The 24955-nt window shown below is 34.8% G+C and overlaps 2 protein-coding genes across 2 annotated transcripts in view; both read right to left on the bottom strand.

Annotated features, from left to right (window-relative positions):
• Positions 1 to 20137, bottom strand: part of LOC130010797 (intermembrane lipid transfer protein VPS13D-like) — a 49966-nt gene extending 29829 nt beyond the window's left edge. The window contains exons 1-16 of the mRNA XM_056098887.1: positions 20001 to 20137; positions 19056 to 19260; positions 18416 to 18638; positions 16726 to 16905; positions 15254 to 15420; positions 14537 to 14590; positions 13683 to 13763; positions 9987 to 10131; positions 7452 to 7621; positions 6357 to 6480; positions 5541 to 5613; positions 4475 to 4631; positions 3564 to 3633; positions 2365 to 2580; positions 1100 to 1172; positions 371 to 564 (exon numbers count right to left, since the gene is read on the bottom strand). Coding sequence (XP_055954862.1) covers positions 371 to 564; positions 1100 to 1172; positions 2365 to 2580; positions 3564 to 3633; positions 4475 to 4631; positions 5541 to 5613; positions 6357 to 6480; positions 7452 to 7621; positions 9987 to 10131; positions 13683 to 13763; positions 14537 to 14590; positions 15254 to 15420; positions 16726 to 16905; positions 18416 to 18638; positions 19056 to 19260; positions 20001 to 20061 — 2193 coding nt within the window. The 5' untranslated portion in view covers positions 20062 to 20137. The remainder of the gene's footprint in view (positions 1 to 370; positions 565 to 1099; positions 1173 to 2364; positions 2581 to 3563; positions 3634 to 4474; positions 4632 to 5540; positions 5614 to 6356; positions 6481 to 7451; positions 7622 to 9986; positions 10132 to 13682; positions 13764 to 14536; positions 14591 to 15253; positions 15421 to 16725; positions 16906 to 18415; positions 18639 to 19055; positions 19261 to 20000) is intronic.
• A 2284-nt stretch (positions 20138 to 22421) lies between these two features.
• Positions 22422 to 24955, bottom strand: part of LOC126810222 (intermembrane lipid transfer protein VPS13D) — a 44807-nt gene continuing 42273 nt past the window's right edge. Inside the window, exon 28 of the mRNA XM_056098854.1 lies at positions 22422 to 22430. Within this exon, the coding sequence (XP_055954829.1) occupies positions 22422 to 22430 (9 nt within the window). The remainder of the gene's footprint in view (positions 22431 to 24955) is intronic.

The following is a 24955-nucleotide window of genomic DNA, read 5'->3' on the forward strand; positions in this document are numbered from 1 at the left end:
AATTTCTAGATGAATTGAGAATTAAGCACAACTGATCCTAAAATAAGTCAAAATACACAAACTGATCAATTTCCACTCAATTTTGTTACTATCTCTTTATTTACAATACAATTCCTACAAATATTCTCCTTAAAGATACATTATGGGAGATTAGATAAAGAGTTCACAGTTCTCACTATAATAGTTAAAAACTAGATAATGTAAATTGCTCCATTCTGAACCGAGATATTAGCTTTTGAATTTCAGACTAGCCTCGATCATCATTACTAAAGTCGGTATGATAAAAAACAGTCTTGATTATCCATGTTTACATTTAATTATTCCAATCCACTAAATATCACAGGCCACTGTAAGCCTTGTCGATACTTACCGTATGCCGTCTGTCAGCTATTTGTAAAACTCTGATTGGTCCATCCATAATAACTTGAACAGATAAACAACCAGAACCTGGGCGTAATTTCTGACGTGAAACCAACATATGGGCTGGAACGGGACAAGGATAGGATGGGGAATCAGGTAATTTAGGTACAAAGTTTGGACTAGGACCCAACACTGCTATAGCACCTACAAAATGAAAATTTACAAATAAATAATTACAATACACAGTTAGGGCTGATCAATATAAATTAAGGGACTTGATGAATATTCGGAAATTGAGGAATAGAATAAAATGAAATGAAATGGGGTTTAAAGTCCTACTGTTCTGCTCCGAACTGGGCTAATGAAGATGGGCATACACCATACAGTGTGCTATGAGGGAAATGTTTTACGACATCAGCGCTATGTCCACTTATTTCATCTTTTAACAGTCAAGGGATCTTGTTTTTGTCCCATCCAAACAACTAGACACTTTTTATAGCCACACAAATTAAGCAAAATAACAATAATTAAAATTACCAAACAAACAATCTTTAATTTAATTTTTCAGAAAAATAAATCTAATCTGATATTGTTTGTTCCAAAACACACCAAATCAATACAGAATATGATAGAAAGTAAATTAATTGATAGGTAAATTTTCTCTGGATGCCAGATATTCTGAAACAAAAGATTTTATTGGCTGAACTAATCAGGACAACTTATCAAGTGACAAACTTACCATCTTTTAACAAGTTGACTCCACCAAGAACTTGTACACACATTGGACCAGCTTGTGACATTAATCGACCATCCTACAATTTAAATGATGAACGAATTAAGTTAATTTTGGGACTAACATATTATACATGTAGGTTAACTGTATTTCAATAATTGGCTTGCATGTAAGGGTCTTTAGCAGTGGGAGGAAACCGAAGCACTCGGAGAAAACCCTACTCCTTGTCAATTACAAGCGGGGGTTCGAAACCACTCGGTCATCCAACCCCCTCCTACAATAAAAAAAAAATACTGTTATAAACTTATCTATAGTTACAAAAGGCCATGTCAGGCCTTGTAGTTGCCCCCAGTGGAAAAAAATTGGCGCCCCTAATAGATGCCCATTTGTGAAAAAAATGGCACCCATTCCATTGGATGCAATACAAAACCAATCAGCAACATGCGTCAAATTCACCAGGTGTGATAATTTTCACATTGCAAACAAGTCACACTCTAACCGATCCCGAACTTTTTGTTTTTTTCTAATAAATTATTATAGGTAGGTTGAAGTCGGATTCCTTCCTTCAAATTTTTATAATGTTCATATCCAAATATCATAATATGCCAATATCGAAAATACAGCCTCAAAATTGAAAATTTCCATCATCATAGTTCCGCTTCTCAGGAGCAAACCCTATTTTCCAAACTTTTTCTGGAGGAGAGCACCCTAGACGCATCTCTGAAGGGATGCACGTCCACGGTGCTGTTCGCAGAGTACCATCAAGTGTAGGTACATCTACCTACATTGCCCGGCCCATCCCCCCCCCACTATTTTTGGGCTAGCTACGGGCCTGCATGTTACATTAAATACTTCATCTTACAAATTTGTTTATATCAATTGTCAGAGTCATCTATTTCATCATTCAGAGAATTCGATTTACTTCAAAACTGAGCATATACATTCCTAAAACCCTTGGCACTAAAAACCTGGTGTTATAACTGCTTAAAAATAATTTTAAAATAATTAAAATTCTCTCTCAAATATCATAAATCCATCCTAGACATAGTGATCATGCTATAGACTATGGGTGTGAAAAATTGATTCAGCGAAATGGAATCCCCATTTTTTTGTAAGGGAGGGATTGCAGATGGTGGGTAGGGAGTGGGAGGCTCTGTATAGATCACAAATGGACAGATCCGCAGACAAACCGAATACGCTGAATGAAACTGACGATCAGATATTAATAAAAACCAGTATATATCAAAGATAATTAAAACAATTCAAATTACATCTGTAAATTTCCATGTCTGTGTTGATTTTCTTCGTTCATCAGCTTTACGTAAAATGAGTGGAACGATCTCCGTGGGTTGAGGTGCAATATCTAATATATCTAACACAAGGCCACGTGGACGTGATTTAGCTGGTTCTGATGGTGGCATGGAACCATAATGTTCTAGCATCCCATCACTTGTCATACGCCACATCTGGGATCTTTTATCCTTCTCCTGTAAAGAAACAAACAATTCTTTTAGTCCTTTCTCTATTTAAAGATAGGTTGCCAGGTAACGATACATACGCCTACAGCCACTAAATCGTCCGAGTGGTCGACAAAGGAGGTCGCATATTTATTCTTTGTTGTAGGTGATGGGCGGTGGGTGGGGGCATTTAAATGACCATTTCATCCAATTCAGGTTATAATATTCATTGTTTGAGTCTGTAGAGTGTTCACAAGAAATTGTGGACGATGGGTGACCGCAATATATGACCATATTTCCATGCGGGCGTATAAAAATTGGAGGGTTTTTGAATGGTCTAACGTAAATGCTGAAGATTGTAAGGTCTTTCACTATGTTAAACCCCTTTACTGATAGTTATATTGATGCAATACATGTGGAATACGCCAATAAACTTTTTTTATAAGGGATGAATACAAAAGGTTGACACTGCAAATACATAAAAATAGAATAAATTGTTTAAAGGAGCTAAATCGGTAATATTTGGACCTAGAAATTGGCACAAATGGATCGCAACGCATATAACAATGTAATATGAATGTATATAAACTGATTTAAATTCAATCATTTCTGTTTTTACTGCAATTTCTAATCAGTTATGTTCGGCGAAATACACCAGAAATCTCAATTGAATGGCAAGCTCTAGCGTCTGGTTATTCCAGTCTACACCGATTGTATTTAATTGTGCATGCTCTCCAGATAAGAATATATCGTCACCGTTAGACATGACTTGTGGAATATGTCTAGCCCCGTTCTTTGAGTGCCTTGTTACAAATGGCGCTGAAATGCATTATCGTACACGATTCGTGTACCAATGGTAAAATGTTTATTTTGTCTTAAATATTGGATATCTGAAGACCATATTTTTCCGGTAAGATCACAACATCAGTGTTGATTTAAATTGACAAATAATTATCCTAAACTAAAGAAGAGTTGACTGACCTTGAGTTTAAATATAATATGATTTAACTCACCTTGCGTTTAAATATGATATGATTTTCAGTTGTACTGTCTAACACCAGTTCTCTATCACTTGAAACAGGTCTGTATTTATATAAATCAAATTATCCAGTTAGATAATATTCCATTACACATGGAATCATAAAAATGGCTATAGAGAAGAGCTTTCATTTCCAAATTTGGAAAGTTGGTTAATTTGTGACACCAAGTTTGTTAACTTTGGATTAGCAATGTATTTTTAAAAAAAAAAAAATAGTTAGTGATCATCCCACTTTTAAACCGATTTTACACATAAAATCTATGATTGATTTTTTTTTAAAATTTGAGAGAGAGATGAGGTTTAACGTCCACTCGAAACAAACTAGGTCATTTTAGGACTAACACACGGTGCAATTTTATTTCCATAATTCGCTCGCATGTAGGAGTCTTTCAGAGGTGGAAGGAAACCGGAGGACCCAGAGAAACCCATGATGTTGGACAAGCATCCTGCTCCTTGAAACCACACCAGTTGACTCAATGACAGACCTTATGATACAGTGCGCACAAGCTAACCATTCGGCCATCCCCCCCTCCCCCTTTACAATTTGAACTAGCAAAATATTCTTCTAAAGAAATGAAATGAAATGGGGTTTAACGTCCTACTGTTCTGTTCTGAAATGGGCTAATGAAGACGGGCATACACCATACAGTGTGCTATGAGGGAAATTTTGCCTGGACAGCGGCACTAAGACCTACTTTTATAACAAATTCCAACTGGCAAGGGATGTGTTACGTGCACGCCAATGTGTAACCCCAATGTGTACACTGGACCTTGGTTTTTTGTCCCATCCGATCTACTAATTCTTCTAAAGAAAATAACAGTTTTTAGCATTTTTGAAATATACATTTAACTGATTTCTATGTATAAAAATGCAATGCATCATACCTGTTAAATGTATGTGTAGCTGCCAGATAAATATAATTTTCATAGTTTAACTGGGTTCCCTCCCCTAGTTTATTTAAATTATAGGTGGCAGTCATACCACCTGGTATCTGTAGACTTAAAGATGGTTCTAGGATAGGTTCATCCCATGCATATAAAACTGAAATAAAATAATACATAAGTTATATTCAGGGATGTAACTAGCTCAGAGCAACAAGGGGGGTGGGAAGTGTTTTCAGGGGGTGCTGTAAAATTGACGGACAATGTATATCTATTGTTTTTATGGTCGACAATTTTTTCATGGGGGGGGGGGGGGAAACTTTTTGCAGGGCTTTGCCCCCCCTGTGTCCCCCCCCCCCCCCGAGTTACGGGCCTGGTTATATTATTGTTATTCTGTTTTCATTCATAGTGAAGCCTATATCACTGCAAGTTCGGGTCTGTATAGCACAGTGGTACAGGCTGCACTAAAATTCACCAAAAATAATGTCTATGTATCTGTGGGATTGGTCATACAGTACAGTGGATGTTTACATATCACCAGCCCCTTAAGTGTGGTTTAATGGTCTTGAGCTTAAGACATTGCGTTATATATTGAATCAACACGAGTGACCTTAATCCTGAGCTGTTGTTTCAATATATTACGCTATGTCTTAGGCACGAAACCATAAAACAACTTAAAATACAGATACTCGCACGTGCTTTGCAATGAAATACGCCACACGGATTCAAAATTTCAACTAGTATAAATAATGAACATTGCCCATACCACTATTTGAAATAATGTTACGTGAACATCAAAGGATAACGTCACATCTGTATTTTAATTGGAATTATTCATTACATTGGATATACGTTTGCATATGTACTATATATGCCTGTATAAATCTTGTCACCTGAGTTATATGTATGTAATATATACCTGTATAAATCTAGCTTGTTACCTGAGGTATATGTACTATATATACCTGTATAAATCTTGTTACCTGAGTTATATATATGTACTATATACCTGTGTAAATCTTGTCACCTGAGCTATATGTACTATACATGTATAAATCTAGCTAGTTACCTGAGGTATTTGGTCGTAGAAGTGTTTGTAGTCGATCATCTGTTATTTCTGTCTGATAAAATTTTACTGGGATCTAGACGAGATAAAAAACGAAATGAAATCTGGTTTAACGTCCTACTTTTCGACTCCTACTAGGCTAAGGAAGACGGTAACCAAGAAGAAAAACACTCGTTTTAGTAACATATTTAATATTTTGTAACAGTAGAACTAATTGCCTATTAAATCTATGTAGAAATCAGACACTGCCAATATTCAGTGCCTAGTTTAAGTGGCAAGTAGGCAGTGGGTAGATCGTGTCTATCCAGTCTTAAAGGTTACTAGAAAAGCTTCAAATTTTTTGAATAATTCAAGTAATTATGTCAAGATATCCTTTCTATAAGTATAACACGAACCCGAATGTCAATATTACCTACAGCGTTAGTAATTTCTGCCGTTCTCCGTGAGTAGTCGTAACTTTCCATCAATAAACAATCTATGACATCATTTTAGTCCTTCTGCTCATATTCTAGTCTATATGCAGGTAATATTGACATTCAGGTTCATGTCATACTTATGGATACAATATGTTGACACAATTACTTGCATTATTTAAAAAAAATTTGAAGCTTTCAGGTGACCTTTAAATGAGAATGAATAACCAGTCGTTTCTTACACAGGATGGAATACCTGTAATCATAACACACCAAAGAAAGATTATCCAGTCATCATAAAATACAATAAAAAGGATTGTCCAGTTGTTACTTCCAAAATAAAGATTGTCCAGTTGTTATTTCCAAGAGAAAAATTACTGAGCAAGATGATCCAGTCATTACTTACAGGAGAAAGATTATCCAGTCTAAAAGGAGGAGGCATAGTTTCAGCATCAGCGAGAACAATAAAGAAAGTTGGTCCTTGTAGAATTATCTCCACCTTCAATAATAAACATCGTCCTTCACTGTCCCTACAAAAACAGAAATAAAACCTCGACTTTATATAACATTGGCTTTATCGAAGAATGTTAAACTTTGATCGAATTGAAAGGAAGATTATTTTTTTACACAAATAATTTGATTATAGACAGACGGATAAATGTGTGGCGGTGGAAAAAATAAATAGTCAGTCTCAAAATAAGTACCTGTAAAATAAGTGCAGTCACTACATACAGTTGGTCTCAGAGACAGAAATGGGGTTTAACGTCCACTCGACACAAACTAGGTCATTTCGGGACTAACATATGGTTTAATTTTATTTCAATAATTCGCTTGTGCGTAGGGGTCTTTAGCAGTGGGAGGAAACCGGAGACCCGGAGAAAACCCACGAGATTGGACAGGCGACCCTACTCCTTGTCACGTACAACCAGGGATTCGAAACCACGCCAGTTGACTCAATGACAGGCCTTATGATACAGCACGCACGTGCTGACCATTAGGCCATCCACCCCCCCTCAGTCGGTCTCAAACTTACGCATCAATCAAACCTGAAAATAAGGCACCTGTCAGTGTTAAAGATAATGTCAGACACAGATTCAGGCTTTGTCGGGCACAAAACCACTGGTGCCTCTCATTTTGTCCGACACTGATTTATCTTTTTTTTTTTATATTTTTAATACATGGGACATCGATTTTATGTGTCATCCGAACGACTAGACAGCTGTCCTTGTCAAGCCCTACGTCCTGCACCACTGACAGGGAGAAACCACGCCAGAAAATCCTGATAACTTTCTCAGCCATTGCAGGGATCGACCACGTGATATCCAGGCTGGCGATCCAACATCTTACCCACCATTGCTCCATCAAAATCAGGAAACTTTGGATGATTTTAAATTATTTTTTACAAATTTTTAAACAAAGATTTGATATTAAAAGAATGTAAGAGAAATTGGTGGTAAATACACAAGGTTGAATGGTACCCAGGTTACAGTGCTATATGTACCTCATATTAACATGGAATGATTTACTCTTGTCTACACAGAATCCACCGGACCACTGACAGGTTGGTATATCCATGATCCGGATACATAATAACTGATCCAGATCCATCCTCGGCCAATGATACGGTAGTTTAGATTTAGGTAAGGTTGTCAAGAACGTATTTTCACTGTTCTGAAAAATACAAACAACAAAAGCATATTTATTGAGTGTTGAGTAAGGCTGGGAATCGATATGAAATTTCAATATCGATTATCGGCAAGAATTTGTCAGCGATTATCGATAATAATCGATTATCATTCTTCCGGAAAAACGGAACTTTACCGACCTGTTATTTGTGTTGATCGAGTTACAGTAGTGTTATTATCCTAGTCTATTACTGTGCCGATGTACGTAAAAAAATCAATTAATGTAAAATAATTAGTTGCTAAATGTAGGATTAACTTAAGTATTATTCTAAGTTTTGTTCTTGATTCATTTGAACCTTTTTTTATTCCAATATCTCCGATAAATACAAAGACAATACATGGTTTCTCTTTGCAAGTTACTGGCGATCACACAGTGTTACTAATAATAGAATAAAATATAATAGAAGGCGTCTATTGATTGGACAATAAAAAAATAAATACCGGCTTTCAAAGTATAATTTTTATGATTGGTTAATTTTGACGAAAACCAAAGTAGAATTCTTCCAAGAAATTACGAGAGATATAGATATTTTCCCGGGAAGTCAAAAACATGTTTTGTATGGGCTGTATCTGACATGAGTTAGTAATAAAAGCTGAGTTGATCATTAATAATACAATTAGTTTTATCGTGAAAGCAGACAATTTCACTACAAACCAATCAAGAGCAAAGAAGGGAGATAATTCTAATTTTACTATATCACGTGCGATCGTCATTGTTCACAAAGTGCGTGACCTATTTTAGTTTCAACTAGTAATAACAACAAAAACAACGAAAATATTAAAATAATGTATTTTATCTTAAAGTTTAGTTTTTTTACAATAATATATATTTAAAATGTGCCAGTTTGTAAGCAGAGGGGGAAAATAGTTGTTGTGTTGACGTTGTGTATTCGTTCATTCGTCTGCATGCCAGACTACGGCAAGTTCAGTCATGTGAAAGTGACCGTAACTTGCCGTCAGAAGGTAAATATACCGATAATCGATATTTGAATTTCAATATCGATTATCGTATCGCTAAATAACATCTACCGATTATCGATTATATCGATATTTTTGCACAGCCTTAGTGTTGAGTGTTTGTTAGTGTTGGATCAATCTGAATAAAACACAGATCCTATTTAGTTTCGTGTTTTATAGTTCAAAATTTTGTTTTATTACACTGGGATCTGGAAGAGTTGTTTATCACCTGCGTTCTAGATGATGTAAGGGATTAGGTAAAAGAAACAGTCTGTTAAGGCAACTTCTTGGCGTGCTGTACAGTGTACACAGAACTGTGGTTAAACCACTAGAAGTGTCAACGTTAATTGATTAATCATATGACCCCTGACACGACCTCCCACTACAACTTGTCACATCTTCATGTAGTAGAGGCCGTCAACGAAATTATATATAGATCTGTATTTTAATCAGATTGGTACTGGATCAATGTTTTGATGAGCCTGTAATTTAATCTGAATGAATCCAAGCCCGGAGGATTATCTAACTTTGATATTTGGGGTTTACTTTCTTAATCAGAAGTTAAATAATCAACTTGAGTAGAATTAAATCTTGAAAAATTCGATATAGCCCGAAATATCAGAATTAGTAAATTTTTAGTAAAGACCCAAGTCGACTTTTGTCGACAACTATAACGTTACCGTTAAGTACCCACAGTGACTTTTATCGATGAAACCGGTTAGCCAAATACAACGTTCCTAGCGTGATTTTTTGTAAAAACACCTATATTGACACCCATAATGTTACCGTTAAGTACCAACAGCGACTTTTATCGACAAAACCATTTAGCTGAATGCAATGTTCCTAGCGTAATAAAAGTTACATCCCTTATAAACCGATAACTTTCACTCGTTTGTTTACTTCCTGTTTGACATTTTGATAGTTAAAAGTCGTACTGATAATAAAAACAATGATATTGACTAGGCCTACACAAAAATATTCTCCTAATCACGGATTACCATTATGACATGTTTTTTATGATGTTATGACGGGAAACCACTGGGTCACTTAAACATACATTATGCAAGAGCTAAATCTGCCTTTTGTGAAGGATGATCAAACATAAAAATGGATAATCAAGACTTTAGTAATGATGATCGAGGTAAGGCCTAGAATTCAAAAGCTAATATCTCGGTTCAGAAAGGAGCAATCTAACTGAAATTTTCAGCATATTCTATTTACGATATCTATTGTTTAACTATTATAGGAAGAACTGTCAACGTTTTATCTAATCTCTCATAATTCCCCTTTAAAAGTTAAACCTTAAAAAGTTAGATATCTTCTGTGAAATGTAAGACTAGTCACTGTAATGATTTTGATGAAAACAGTATGAACGGAATTATAACACAACTTACTCCATTATTGATGAGATATTTCTGTGCGATAGCTAACTTGTGATGTGATTGGTTATCTATCTCATAACGTGGAGCTATCGTTATTATTTTCGTATCTGCAAATTTACCAATTCCCTTCGTAATCTGGTAACCAATGTTATAAACCCTAAAAAAAAAAAATTAATAATTTTCATATTAATGATCAAAAGATAAAATAATGTTCTGTCTCTGCCACAAGTTTTAACTTCCAACCGGACGACAAATCATTCATTTATTATTTCATATTCACTTCTTAAATCTTAAATACGATTTTAAAAACAAATAAGGTGGTCAAACAACTTTAGGTCTGTAATTTCTTTTAGATTTATGTATAAAGATGCTTCCTTAGTTATATTCCAGTAATTATTGGTTACGTTTTTGTAAAAACCATCTTCTCATATCCTAATTAGCAAATTTTCAGTGATATTTTTTTTAACATAGTAGGCCTAATACTGTGAGATATTAAATATTAAAACAAATATTCAAAAAATATAAAATATACTGTACAAAAAATAAAATATACAAAAATAATATATAAAAATTAAAATATACAAAAAATAAAATAAAACAGAAACAATAAATAAACAGGAAATAAACAAAATATGTACAAAACAAAAAAAAACTATTTATATGATTCAGAATTTTATAGTTTTTTCGGTTTTTGAATTTTATGAAAATCAGGACAACAGTGTGAATATATCGTACAATTGGTTTGATTTCTACCTGTTCAGATTACATGAGAATCGTGGTGGGACATATTTTTATCTGAATATCCGTCCATAATTTGGTTGAAGTATTTTCATTATTCACAAAAATTTGATAAACCGAAAAATCTGGCATCTCCTTTAGTCCATGCCAGGAATCAAACTTGGCATAGTCTAGTCAAGTCGCTGCGCTAGTGTCTTTACGAGTTGACTACCAGTATCATTGCAGGGACCTATCCTTAATTATGAATATTCAGGACAGGTTTCTTATGACTTGACTACGATGGTGCCATTAGTCCTCAAGAGTCTAGTGCCCCCATGACTTGACTACTGTGGCATTATCATTAATTATGTATATTCTAGCTAGTCAAATAGGACAGTGCCTCTAACTAACATGACCCTATCATCAATTATGTATACACTAGTTATGAAGAGGTCAGTGTCCTTCCGACTTGACTACCATATGATCCTATCAAAAATTATGGATATTCAACAAGACTACCACTGTGCCATCATTAATTATGAATATCCCACTTGACTATCATGGTGACATCATTAAATATTGATATTCCCAGATTTAAGTTTAACATAAGAAAAAGCATCCAGAATAGGAGATGAAACAAAAAATAAATTTAGAAGCGAAACAAAAAATGAGTGACAAGAATGTGCGAAAAAAATTCAATAACATAAATTCGTAAAAATTGAATTGAAATTTAACCATTTGTTGTTGATAGTACAGTAAAGCACATACTATAATCCCCAACTAAAATATTAGGCTGATTAAAACTATAATATTATATTATATTATATTCCCGAACTACAAATAATTTATTTTGTAAAAATAAAAGTTTCTAAGTTAGAGCTAGCATTACTTTTATTGTGAAGTACTTAAAGGAGCTAAATCTCTATTCTTTGGCACCTAGAAATGGACAGACACAAATGGGTCGCAACGCATGTATTAATGTAATATGAATGTATATAAACTGATTTACATTCAATCGTTTTTGATTTTACTGTAATTTCTAATCAGTTATGCGGGGTATGTTTAGCCTCGCTCATTACAAATGGCACTCAAAAGCATTCTGGGACGCTATTCATGTGCTTATTTTAAAATTTTCATTTTGTATTAAATATTGGATATCAGAAGCCCATCTTTTGACGGTAAGATAACAACATCAATGTTGATTTGAATTGACCAATAAGTTGTGTTTGCAATGTCGAAAACTGTGGATAATATTGAGTTAAAATTTGCCTCTTTTAAACAGATTCAACAAGAAACTCTGGTTGGTAGCTATAGTTTGATTGGTAGCTATTAGATTCAGAGAGAACTAAAAGAGAACTACACTATTTTTACAAGCAGTCTAGTAGCCCTATCAAGTAAACTATATAGAGGGAAACAGATTTTATTTCGCAGGTATTTTCTAGATATTATGATATTTTGAATGGTATTTTCTAGACTTTATGATATTTTGAATGGTATTTTCTAGACTTTATGATATTTTGAATGGTATTTTCTAGATTTTATTATATTTTTTAAGTTATTTTCTAGACTTTAAGATATTTTGAAGGTATTTTCTAGACTTTATGATATTCTGAATGGTATTTTCTAGACTTTATGATATTTTGAAGGTATTTTTTAGACTTTATGATATTTTGAATGGTATTTTCTAGACTTTATGATATTTTGAAGGTATCTTTTAGACTTTGTGATATTTTGAAGGTATTTTTTAGACTTTATGATATTTTTAATGGTAATTATATGGAGAAGTTGAATGACCCTTACAAGCAGTCAAGCAACCCTAGAGATTATACTAGAGGCAAACATGTTTATCTTCTCTTGGATAATAAGAGAAGACAAATTTTATTTTGATGGACTTTCCTAATCTTATATTTTGAACGATGTTATGTATATAAATTAAAAAAGATATATATATATTTACAAATGTCGACCAGTATTTCGAAGACTGTAAGAATTCTAAGACGATGGTAAAAGACTGAACAATTTGCTTTCACTTAACCCTGTGCATGTTATTCAAAAGAAGATTTCCAACAAAGCATAGCGACAATTTCTGAGAATGCATTCTTGTCTGGACATCACTTTATCTCCCCCCCCCCTCCACCTACAATCCCCATTGGATTACGATAAATTGTATTAGTGAAACTAGTTAAATGATAATTTGAATGTAATAGTTATTTATGTACAGAACCCATGAGAAGCCCATTTAATTACATTTTAGTTGCATGATGTCATGTTATATACTCCCATTATTGTTTTTACTTTTGAAAAGCGGGACCCAATCTGATTAAAATACAGACCTATATTTCGTTCTGTTTTTTACTTTCGATAGCCTACACTACATGAAAATCTGACAAGTTATAGCGATAGGTCACGTCAGAGGTCATACGAGCTCTTTTTGACCCTATGATGTCAGACATTTGATTAGCCAATCATTGTTAAGGTTTTAGTAGGTTACCCACAGTTCCGTACATCTCACGCCAAAAACTCGCCGTAACAGAACGTTTCATTGACTAATCCCTCACATCATCCAGAACGTGGGTTATATAACAACTCTTCCAGATCTTAGTGTAGTAAAGACAAGTAAAACGAAATTTTGAACTATAAAAAACAAAACGAAATAGTATCTGTGTTTTAATCAGATTGAGCTGGACCTATATTTTTATGTATAACCATGTTAAATACGCTTTTTATATAAGAATTATAATTAATTGATATTAATGGGGGACCTCGATCTGTTCATCCCAATCTACCAGTGCTGAACATTTTACTACAAGTTAGAAAGACTACGATAAATATACATTACCCATAATGCACAAATCCAAATACCCGACACCGAGAGATAATGCCAGAATGTCAATCAAAGGAACGACCCGCCCCCCGACCGCAACTTACTGTATCTCATTGGGTAATTGTAATAATAACTTTAGTCGCGCCTGTGTCTGTAGATCTACTAACCAATCAGGACGATTCGTGTGTCTCTGTACAACATGAAGCTGGCGTGTTCCGGATCCATTTTCTAACGATATTTTATTACACCTGAAGCAAAAAAAACCAATCCCAATTTAACATCTCGTAGATATTTTAGACATTTTGAGACTAACAAATATTATTTTATGTTCTATAAAATCCATGTGCAAATCAAGCAGATGAGTTCATATCTTTGACCACCTGAAAGTTTCACAGTCTGTCTATACACTGCGATCCTCTGACTGTTGTTGTCAAGGTATCTGAACGTAAATAAGTGAAGGAATTGGCTGTGCGTATTGTCTGCACTACAACATTGCTTTCTTCGTTTATCTCAAAGGATTCACACGACAACATGGATCTCGAAACCATGCCAGCTGACTCAATGACAGACTTTATTCTGCAACGCGCAGGCGCTAACTATTATTTAGCCACAAATTATGCAAGAACTAATTCTGCCTATTGCATGTGTTTCTTTCGGCCTTAAATGCTATCTAAATTATTAATTATAAATTAATCAACTTATCAAGCCCATAGTCAATTGGATTGGATCAGCCATATTTTGATTTAATTTAAAAAATGGAGAAGTGGGGCTTAGCTTCAAACAACAAGTACAGTGGTTACAATTAATGCACACATCTCGTCAAACCTTCAAAGGCTAATAACTTCATTCACAACAGAGTAATTTGAATGAAATATTCAATATTTTCAGTATCTATTTTGGAACTATTATGGCAAGAATGGCTAGCTCTTTTTCTAGCTATTATAGCATGAATGGCTAGCTCTTTATCTAAATCTTACATTTATTATTTAACCTTTATAAACATGTAAAGACAAGATCTTACCATTGAGGAAGGGCTTCCGCTCCATGATGTCTCTTCCCCAGTCGAATACAAACTCTTAGAGAATAAAAATATATATAAATGTTACATTAGAACATTGGAGATGAAGACAAAAACAGATGTGGAAAAAATGGAGAAAAATTTCACAAGATTTTGTTATCATTGGCAGTAAATAAAATAAATAAAAGGAAACATATTTCTGAATAAACGACTGGAACCAAAATGTTTGATTTCTATGACGATTTTCAATTGAACCTTCAGGAAAACAGAATTCTCTATATTCTATATATGAAATGAAATGAAATGAAATGAAATGGGGTTTAACGTCCTACTGTTCTGCTCCGAACTGGGCTAATAAAGACGGGCATACGCCATACAGTGTGCTATGAAGGGGAAATTTTGCCAGGACAGCGGCACTATGGCCTACTCTTATATCGAATTCCAACTGTCAAGGGATCGTTTACGTGCATGCCAACGTGTACACAGGACCTCGGTTTTTTTGTCTCATCTGAACGACTAGACGGCTGTCCTTCTCAGGCCCTCCAATCTCCACCACTGACAAGGCGAACCATATCGGAAAATCCCGATGAACTTTCTTGGCCAGTGCTGGGATCTAATACGCAACCTCCAGGCTAGCGAGCCAGCAACCTACTCACTTAGCCACTGTGGCTCCCAGTCTTAGTAAGAATGATTAAGATCTTAAAACCACCGACAACTTACAGATTGGGTTCATCCTTTTCATAGTAACTAAAGAGTAGCGGTGTTACACTTCTGGCTATCTCATGTTCTTCAAATTGTCCGGCAGCATCAGTTTTTGATCCTTCTTGTTTAAAGATGAGAGGTAGACCCGATTTATTCAATAACCAATACGGAGCAGATATTGATAACTACAAAAACAATCAATTTATTTATTGGTTATTGATTCTAAGAAACAGACACATTTATGACAATCAAATATTCATAAATATTGAATAAAGTACAAAATGTAGAATTATAATATGATATCATGAACAATCATCTTTTTAAGGATAACCCTCTATATGGCTATAGATCCGAGTGAGGGCGTTCAAGTCAGAGGTCATATGTCACCCGCTCCCACCAAACCAGGCGCTTGGCGCACAACTTCATTTTGAACTGTATGCCTTCTTGTTGCTATGAATGAGCCGAACTCAACTCCAGATGATATGACAAATTTAAAAAAAATCATATTTTTGGAAAGCTTAGGCTGTGGACTATTCAAATATGCTGCCAGCTCTATTTTTATAAAAATGACCAAGAGCCTGGTTTTGTGGGAGGGGGTCACATATAGGTTAACTTTGATTGGAATAGAGAATCAACAAATTCTGAATAAAGCCGGAATAAAGGACACTGGGATATGAATTCTTGCAAAATCTAACTTTAATTGCTTGGGTGTTTATTTTAGCTCTACCTTTTCATCCTAAGCTAAATGTATTTTTTTGTGATCTTTGTTCCTCTACCTTATATCTGAAAGGATTGCTGTCAAACTAACAAATCTTATGAAATATATAAAATATTATAACAACAATACCTTTAATTGTAATTAGATTTTTTTTTGTGAACGTAGAGGGGTGGTATAAGCCTAGCCATACTCCTAGCAGTGTTTCGTTTCATTATACCTAATCCCACTAATCACTGCTTTAACGAAAGCAAATTTCTGTTCTAAATTATGACTGGTCAATGGTCCGATTAACAACCAATAGCTAACTGTGTTACAAAAGCGTTACGCTTAAAACAGAGCTCCAAATTGGACCAAATATGTTTACATAACGTTACATCATGACTCACGCTTTTAATAATCCCAATTAACCAGTGCATAGCAGAATATTGCAGAAAAACTCATTGCATGACAAACGCGGTCATCAAATCGAAAACAATGTAAACAATACTGTTTGGAGACGAACATACTTTCACCGTTTTTAATACCTTAAATCACTGTCCAAAGTTTTAGGGAAGACCCAGATTAAACTAAGGGCTGTCATGTTGCTGTACTTGGGATAGATTTGATTGAACGGGAAGAATAGACACACTCCCTATCAAGTATCAGAAGCCAATCCAGCAATGGCCAGAGAGGGATTTCTTGGGCCATTGCTTCTGGAATATGAAGCCTAGCCTGTTCCCCAATCCTTTTCTTATTGAATAAAAATATAGCTTAAAAAAACAAACGACATTACCTTTACATTTCCACTTTTACCAGTAATAATTCGAACACCTAAATCTAGTCGTCGATTCTTCTTATCATAAATACGCAGACGCACAAAATAATTATATGTCTTCGGTGGGATCGTTAATTCTTGACATTTCTCAAAATTCTCTAAGTTGATCCCAATTTCAAAATCTTTCGTTACATCTGCCTGAAAATTCAAGAGTATAAGAAATAAATCTGACCGCTAAAACAATTCTCAAATTCCTTCCCATCACCTTCTAGAAATATTAGCTTTACAGAAAAAAAAAGCATTCATCTGTAAGCTCATTATTTCTTTCATGTTTTCATTGCTATGGTTACGTATACAATTTCAAGTGACAGAAGTTTCCAGTAATGGAAAGATTTAACCCTGAAGATCTGAGACTGTGAAAACTTGACTAACGTTAGTTTCAAATCCTAGTTGATAAAGACCCATTTATTTTGGATGGATTTGGTGCTCTACAAGTGTAGGCCTAAATTATAATTATTTATAGACTCATTGTCACTTTAACCCAACTCCTGGATATGCTAAAATATATCTATATTTTTTGTGACTGTCGTTTGTCTGTTTGTTCCTCACGGTTGGTGTTTGTGGTATAATGGTATCTGAGCCTGGCAGTGATACAAGCCTGGTTCTGGGCAACCCTAAATAACCATGATTTAAAACACGGCAACACTCCCTTAAAAGACTAGTAGAGGCTGGACATGCCAGAGATGGGGTTTAACGTCCATTTGACACAAGCAAGGTCATTTCGGGACTAAAGTACATATTTCAATAATTCGCTTGTAGAGGTCTTTAGCAGTGGGAGGAAACCGGTGGATCTGGAGAAAACCCACAAGATTGGACAGGCAACCCTACTTCTTGTCATGTAAAACCACAGAATCCAAACCACGCCAGTTGACTCAATGAAAGACCTTAACTTCCACTCGACACAAACTAGATCATTTTGGGACTAACCTATGGTTCAATCTTATTTCAATAATTCACATGCGCGTATGGGTCTTTAGAAGTGGGAGAAAATCGGTGGACCTGGAGAAAACCCAAGAGGTTGGACAGACGACCCTACTTCTTGTCATGTACCATCGGGGAGGGGATCACGTGGCTAAGTGGGTAAGACGCTGGCTCGCTAGCCTGGAGGTCGGGTGTTCGATCCCTGCATTGGCCGAGAAAGTTCATCCAGATATTCCGGCGTGGTTCCCCCTTGTCAGTGATGCAGGACGGAGGGCCTGACAAGGACAGCTGTCTAGTCCTTTGGATGAGACGAAAAACCGAGGACGCGTGTATACATTGGAATGCACGTAAAAGATCCCTTGGAATTCGATAGTGTCGCTGCCCGGGCAAAATTTCCCTCATAGCACACTGTATGGCGTATGCCCGTCTTCATTAGCCCAGCATAGGAGCAGAAAAGTAGGACGGTAAACCCCATTTCATTTCATTTCACCATCGGGGAATCGAAACCAGCTAGTTGACTCAATGAAAGACCTTAACTTCCACTTCCACTAGATTAATTTGGGACTAACATATGGTTTAAATATATTTCAATAATTCGCTTGCGTGTAGATGTCTTTCGCAGTGGGAGGAAACCGGAGGACCCGGAGAAAAGCCACGAGGTTGGACAAGCCAACACTGGCGGAGAGCGTAGTTCTTTATATAACTATAATGATTTATTTGTACTTACTGCATGTATATTTGCTTCTTTCCCTGCCTTTAAACTACCTGAGATATCTGTGTTTTTAACGTAATACATTAACTCGATAGGAATTAAACTTTTAATAATCAAGGGAGGTAATATATAGATGGCGTGTCCAGGTAACGTAGCAAATGTATCAATGTCCAGATCAAGTTCTGCTGCTACTTCTTCTTTTGTGGGATAATTCTCGCGTTGTACACAGACACAAAATCTGAAAACAAGATACAATAAACAAAAAAATTGAAAGTTATCATTTCATATCTGTAAGTCATGACTGGGTTTGCAGGAGAACTGGAACCCCCCATGACAACCAAACTAGACCATTTCAGAACTAACATATGGTTCAATTATTAGAGGTCTTTAGCATTGGGAGGAAACTGGAGGACCAGGAGAAAACCAGCAAACGAGCATGCGTTAAACCATTCCACCACCCAATCCCACCAGACAATCAAAGAGAAACTCAGACAATAATGACATACGAGACCCGAGACTCGGTAAAAGCTGTCTCAACCAGTCAAAAAACAAGTGCGACTTACTGCAAATAACTGTGGGGATTTAATATAATTTTGGCTTAACTCCTAATAAAGACTTGACTCACCTGTAAATACCTGATAAAGACTTGACTCACCTGTAAATACCTGCGCCTTGTATTGGATCACATTGTTTGATACCATTCGATACTTCACCCTTACATAATACATGCTCCCATTGGATTGGCTGATCACAGAAATTCAACGAAAGTTCTAATGGTCGGGCCCACAGCCGATCATAAACACGAGAGAGAGGTAAAGCTGTAGGAACGTTCGGTAAAATGTTTAAACATTCATATTGACCTGAAGAGAAAGAAAAATTAAATGAAATGAAATAGGGTTTAACGTATGCTATGAGGGAAATTTTGCCCGTGTGGCGGCACTATGGCCTATTCTTATATAGAATTCCAACTGCCAAGGGATCTTTTACGTGCACGCCAATGTATACACAAGACCTCAGCTTTTCGTCCCATCCGAACAACTAGACAGCTGTCCTTGTCAGGCCCTCCGTCTGGTATCACTGACATGGAGAAATCACGTCGGCAAATCCCGATGAAACTTTCTCTGCCAATGCAGGGATGAAACAAGTGACCTGTAGGCTAGCAAGCCATCGTCTTATCCACTTAGTCACTATGATATCAAAGAAAAGGAAAAACAATGAATAAATACAGTGAAATCAAAACTTCCTTGATTTTGAGACCCAGTGGATTAATTTTTGTCACCAATGTCATATACTCCATTACTAAACCAACTTATTCAAGAATAGAGAGAATAGAGAGAAAGTGAAAGTGAGAGAGTTTAACATTAACTCCGTTTGACACAAACTATGTCATTTCGGGAATTTACATAATATGTTGACGAGGTTAAGCAGGCGACCCTACTCCTTGTCGCATACAACCGGGGAATCAAAACCACGGCAGTTGAGACCTTATGATACAATGCGCAGACGCTAACCATTCGGCCATCCAACCCCCGTAGATCGCAAAGAAGATAAAGGCATACGTTTATTAACGACCTACCTGATTTGTCAATAAAAAACCTACCTGATTCGTCAGTGTTTTCTAGTTTAAGTTCAACAGGTGTATCAAGTTTATTGATGACCATCAGGGCTGAACTAATCGTGATTATTTTACCCGCTGATCGTTCCTGTTTAACACTAAACTTAATACGAGTAGGGAAACCATTCTTCTATAACAATAAAAAAAACCCAATACACTACATCATCTACATATCTAATTCTGTCATCAGAATCATGTAAGTTAGATAGTCTCAACAATCTGATTAAAACACAGATTCTATTGCGTTTTGTTTTTATAGTTCAAAATTTCGTTTTACTTGTCTTTACTACACTAGGATATCGAAGACTTGTTATCATTGATGTGTTCTGGATGATGTGAGGGATTAGCCAATGAAACGGTCTGTTATGGTGATTTTTTGGCGTGAGGTGCACGGAACTGTGGGTAGAAACATCAACACTGATTGATTAATTAAATGTCTGATGTCACAAGGTCAAAAGCCACTTATATGACCTCTGATGTCAGATATCCTCTCACAGTTTCATATAACAACTTTTGGTCTTCAAAGGAATTATTAGTGAGGAGAAATTTGCCTGTGTATCTGTTATCACTTCAGTCAGTTATATTGAACGATAACTCGTGTTCTCCTTTTGCTTTTGTCATTCCGTTTCTTGAAAGCTTCATTACTCATCTATCGTAGCAATGATCTCTGTATTAAAATTGTATTTGGAACGTATTTAACAAGTTCTATCACATATGTGATAATGACTGGCACCAATATTGTCCTTTAAAATTATATAAGGAACGTATTTAACAAGTTCTATCACATATGTGATAATGACTGGCACCAATATTGTCCTTTAAAATTATATAAGGAATGTGTTTAACCAGTTCTATCACATATGTGATAATGACTGACACCAATATTGTCCTTTAATAATTGTTATGTTTGTGATAGTATGATAAAAACTGACCTGTTGTGCTGTGAAGTTATCTGAGTCGACATGTCGAAAATATATACCAACTTTATCAACACAGACTGCAGAAGGTTTCTGCCAGCCGTCAACTTTCACCAACAACTGATTGTGGTACATCTCATGCGTTTTCTACAAGTAAAATATGAAACAACGTTTGAAGCGCAAATCATTCATTTTAAATAGACCTATTATAGGTTACTCATGGGTTTTCTACAAGTAAAATATGAAACAACACAAATTATCACTTTCAAGATAGCCGAGAAAGCATGGTTTTTCTTTGTTAATGGTGTCTGACGGAGGACCTGCCAAAGGTTCATGTAAATGATAGTTGCACATTTGGCTGAAATTTTCATGGTTGCACACCATGCAGAAAAGTTGGACATTAAACCTCATTTCATTTCACTTATACGTCCACTGAAGGCTCGCACACAAAGGATTTTTTTCAGCGATATCTGGTCTCTGTGAAGTAAATAATACAGCTCAAAAACTGTTCCTGTTCACTACAGACAAACAATCAACGTATACATTATTCTATATACTGACCTTATGTCGAACTTTCTCACGTCTGCTAAATTTAAATGGTACTTCATCATCAGGTTTAACTAGCGTCCATCTTGTAGTTGTTATAAAATGATCGTCTTTCGCTAGCTGTATATCTTCTTTCTGTCCACTAGAAATAAAATATACAGAGAAAACTTGGTTATTTAGTCACTATCATTTACAATCTATTAAATTTATTAATCATACATTATGCAAGTTCTAAATCTGCTTCCTTCGGGTCTTTCTTTAGGCTTGAAATGTTATCTCAATTATTAATTAGACATCTATTAACATGACAAGACCATAATCGACTCTTGTAGGTCATAGGATGCTCTTGATTTTAAATAGATGTAAAAACAATTGGCAGTTATTGATTTAATTAAATAATGGGTAAGCAAGGCTTAGTTTACTACTTTAAAAACAGTAGCAATGACAGCAGAGACTCGGCTATTCTCCATACAGCCCTAACTTAGCTCAGAATGAAGTAATTTGACTGAAATTTTCAACATATTCTCTTTTCATTATCTATTTTATAACTAATATAGTGAGAAATGTCAGCTCTTAATCTAATCTTACATAATGAAATTTTCAAAATATTCTTCTTTCATTATCTATTTTTTAATTATTACAGCGAGAACAGTCAGCTTTATGGAGAGGGGGTCTATAGGCGTCTGCCTGTTCTCCAATCCAGTTTCTGTGAATAAATATTGTTTAGAAAAAAAAAAACCTTTTTATGTATTTAAATCTTACATAATGCGCCTTTAATGATCTGCATTTGTTTTGTACTCACCTGGTGGGTGTGGTGGTGGCCGTGGTAAAATGTAGATTACATCCGGTCTTGTTGATTAATTTATACGGTATGAACGGAGATCTTCGTCGTTGTTGAGGCAGACACTGACCTTGACCTTCAGGGTCATTACTTGTACCTCCTTCACTTAAACTAGAAATAATAATAATAATAATAATAATAATAATAATAATTATAATAATAATTATAATAATAATAATAATAATAATTATAATAATAATTATAATAATAATAATAATAATTATAATAATAATAATAATAATAATAATTATAATAATAATAATAATAATTATAATAATAATAATAATAATTATAATAATAATAATAATAATAATAATTATAATAATAATTATAATAATAATAATAATAATAATGCGCTAGACTCCATCCATAAAATGCATGCTCAAAGCTCAACACAAATGAGTCTCACAAAAAAAAAAGTTATTACGCTTGATAAGATAGTTTGAATAAATAAGTATTTACTTGTGATTTAAAAACAGCGAAAGTTTCAGATGTGGTATATTGAGTATAATACCCTGATATAGATCTATACTGGGTATAATACCCTGAAATAAACATGTGTCATATAGAGTATAATACCCTGATATAAACATGTGGTATATTGAGTATAACCCGGATAAAAACATGTGTTATATAGAGTATAATACCCTGATATAGATCTATATTGAGTATAATACCCTGATATAAACACGTGTTATATATAGTATAATACCCTGATATAGACATGTGATATATAGAGTATAATACCCTGATATAGACATAAACATGTGTTATATTGAGTATAATACCCAGATATAAATATATACACGTATTATATTGAGTTTAATTACCTGATATTGTGTCTGGAGTAATCTTCTGTCCATGTGCCTTTTGTATCGTTGTACTGGTTGATTAACATGCTGGTTACATTAATATTCAATACATCCGGGGCTATAAACATTATATATAATATTCAATACATTCAGGGATATAAACATTACATACAATTCAATACATCTAGGGCTATATATATAATTGATATTCAAAAAATTCGGAGCTATTAACATTCATAACATCCAATGCTATAACTGATATTCATAGATTATAACCATTATATACAGTACAGTCAGGGCTAAAAACATTACATACATATATATTGCCAGGGCTATAAAAATTGTAAATTATATATATATAATAAATATGTGTAACCTGTATACCAGTATCTCCAGCTACTGACAGTGGGAAATCATGCTAACAAATCCTGATGAACATTCTAGAGTTACCAGAAATCTCCTGGTTAGTGAGTCAGTACCCTTATTAGTCACAGGACCGTTATGGATCCCCACATCAACCTTGATCTCTGTTTGATGCCTTGACTGTATGACTCAAATACTACAGGAATTATCAAAAACATTTATACTTTTTTAAAAGAAAATTAGTATAAATATTTAACTTACAAGAAACTTGAATAGCTAGTTTTTCCTGTGGTTCTTTAAAAGCTCTCCATTCTATAAGACATCTGGAATATAATATGTGAGAATATGTCACACTTTTCATGATTAACATAGCGAGATAAAGGGAGAGAAACATTGTTCACAATTCACATCTTAGTTTGTGATGAGTGGACATTAACCCGCTGAAGTCGAGCATTCAGGTCACTGATTTCTTTGTCTATAATGTCCTAGGGGTGGTAAGAGAAGAACCATCACAATTTTTTAAGCTCAGTACCCACTAGTCCATGGAAGCATCTGTGGGGCTGACAGATAGCTAGTGTATCTCGTTCTTGCAAGGGATGAAAAACCAAGGTACAAAGTTTCACATTGGGAAATGCGTAAATTAATCTGTGGAAAAGCCAATCACTGGATAAAATTCTTCTACATCACAAGACACACATAAAAAAAATTCTATGTTTGTCCCAAAATTGACCAAGCACAGTCTATGAAAAAAAGACTTTAATCTTTCTTCCTATAATAAAACAATTAGATGTTATAGAGTCCACTTATGTCCATGATTCTAATAATAAAACAATTAAATGTTATATAGTCGACTTACGTCCAAGATTCTAAGAACGGTTCCCAACCAGACAGATTACGATTATAATATGATCCAATAATATTTAGTTTAGCTTTACCATCGATAGTAGGCTTCATAGTCTGGCTAATATCAATACCTAGAATTACAAAAAATAAACGACCGATATCTTAGTATAAACCCAGTAACTTGCTATATCGGTATAAACAGAGTGAAATCATGCTATAAAGACCAGATATGGAGTAAAACTCAGTCAAATCTGCTATCAAGTCAAGATTCAGTGCAAAACCCAGTCAAATCAAATATGGGATAAAAACCCAGTGAATTCCTGCTATAAAGACCAGATATGGAGTAAAAACACAGTGAAATTTTGCTATAAAGACCACATAGCAGTGAAAACCCAGTGAATTCCTGCTATAAAGACCAGATATGGGATAAAACCTCACTGAAATCTTGCCATAAAGGCCAGATATGAGATAAAAACGTAGTGAAAATCTGCTATAAAGACCAGATATGGGATAAAAATCCAGTGAAATATTGCAATAAAGACCAGATATGGGATAAAAACCAAGTGAAATCTTGCTATAAAGACCAGTTACAGGGTAAAAACTCCTATAAAGACCAGA

The sequence above is a fragment of the Patella vulgata genome, chromosome 2 (assembly GCF_932274485.2).
Source record: "Patella vulgata chromosome 2, xgPatVulg1.2, whole genome shotgun sequence".
Classification (NCBI taxonomy): Eukaryota; Metazoa; Mollusca; class Gastropoda; family Patellidae; genus Patella; species Patella vulgata.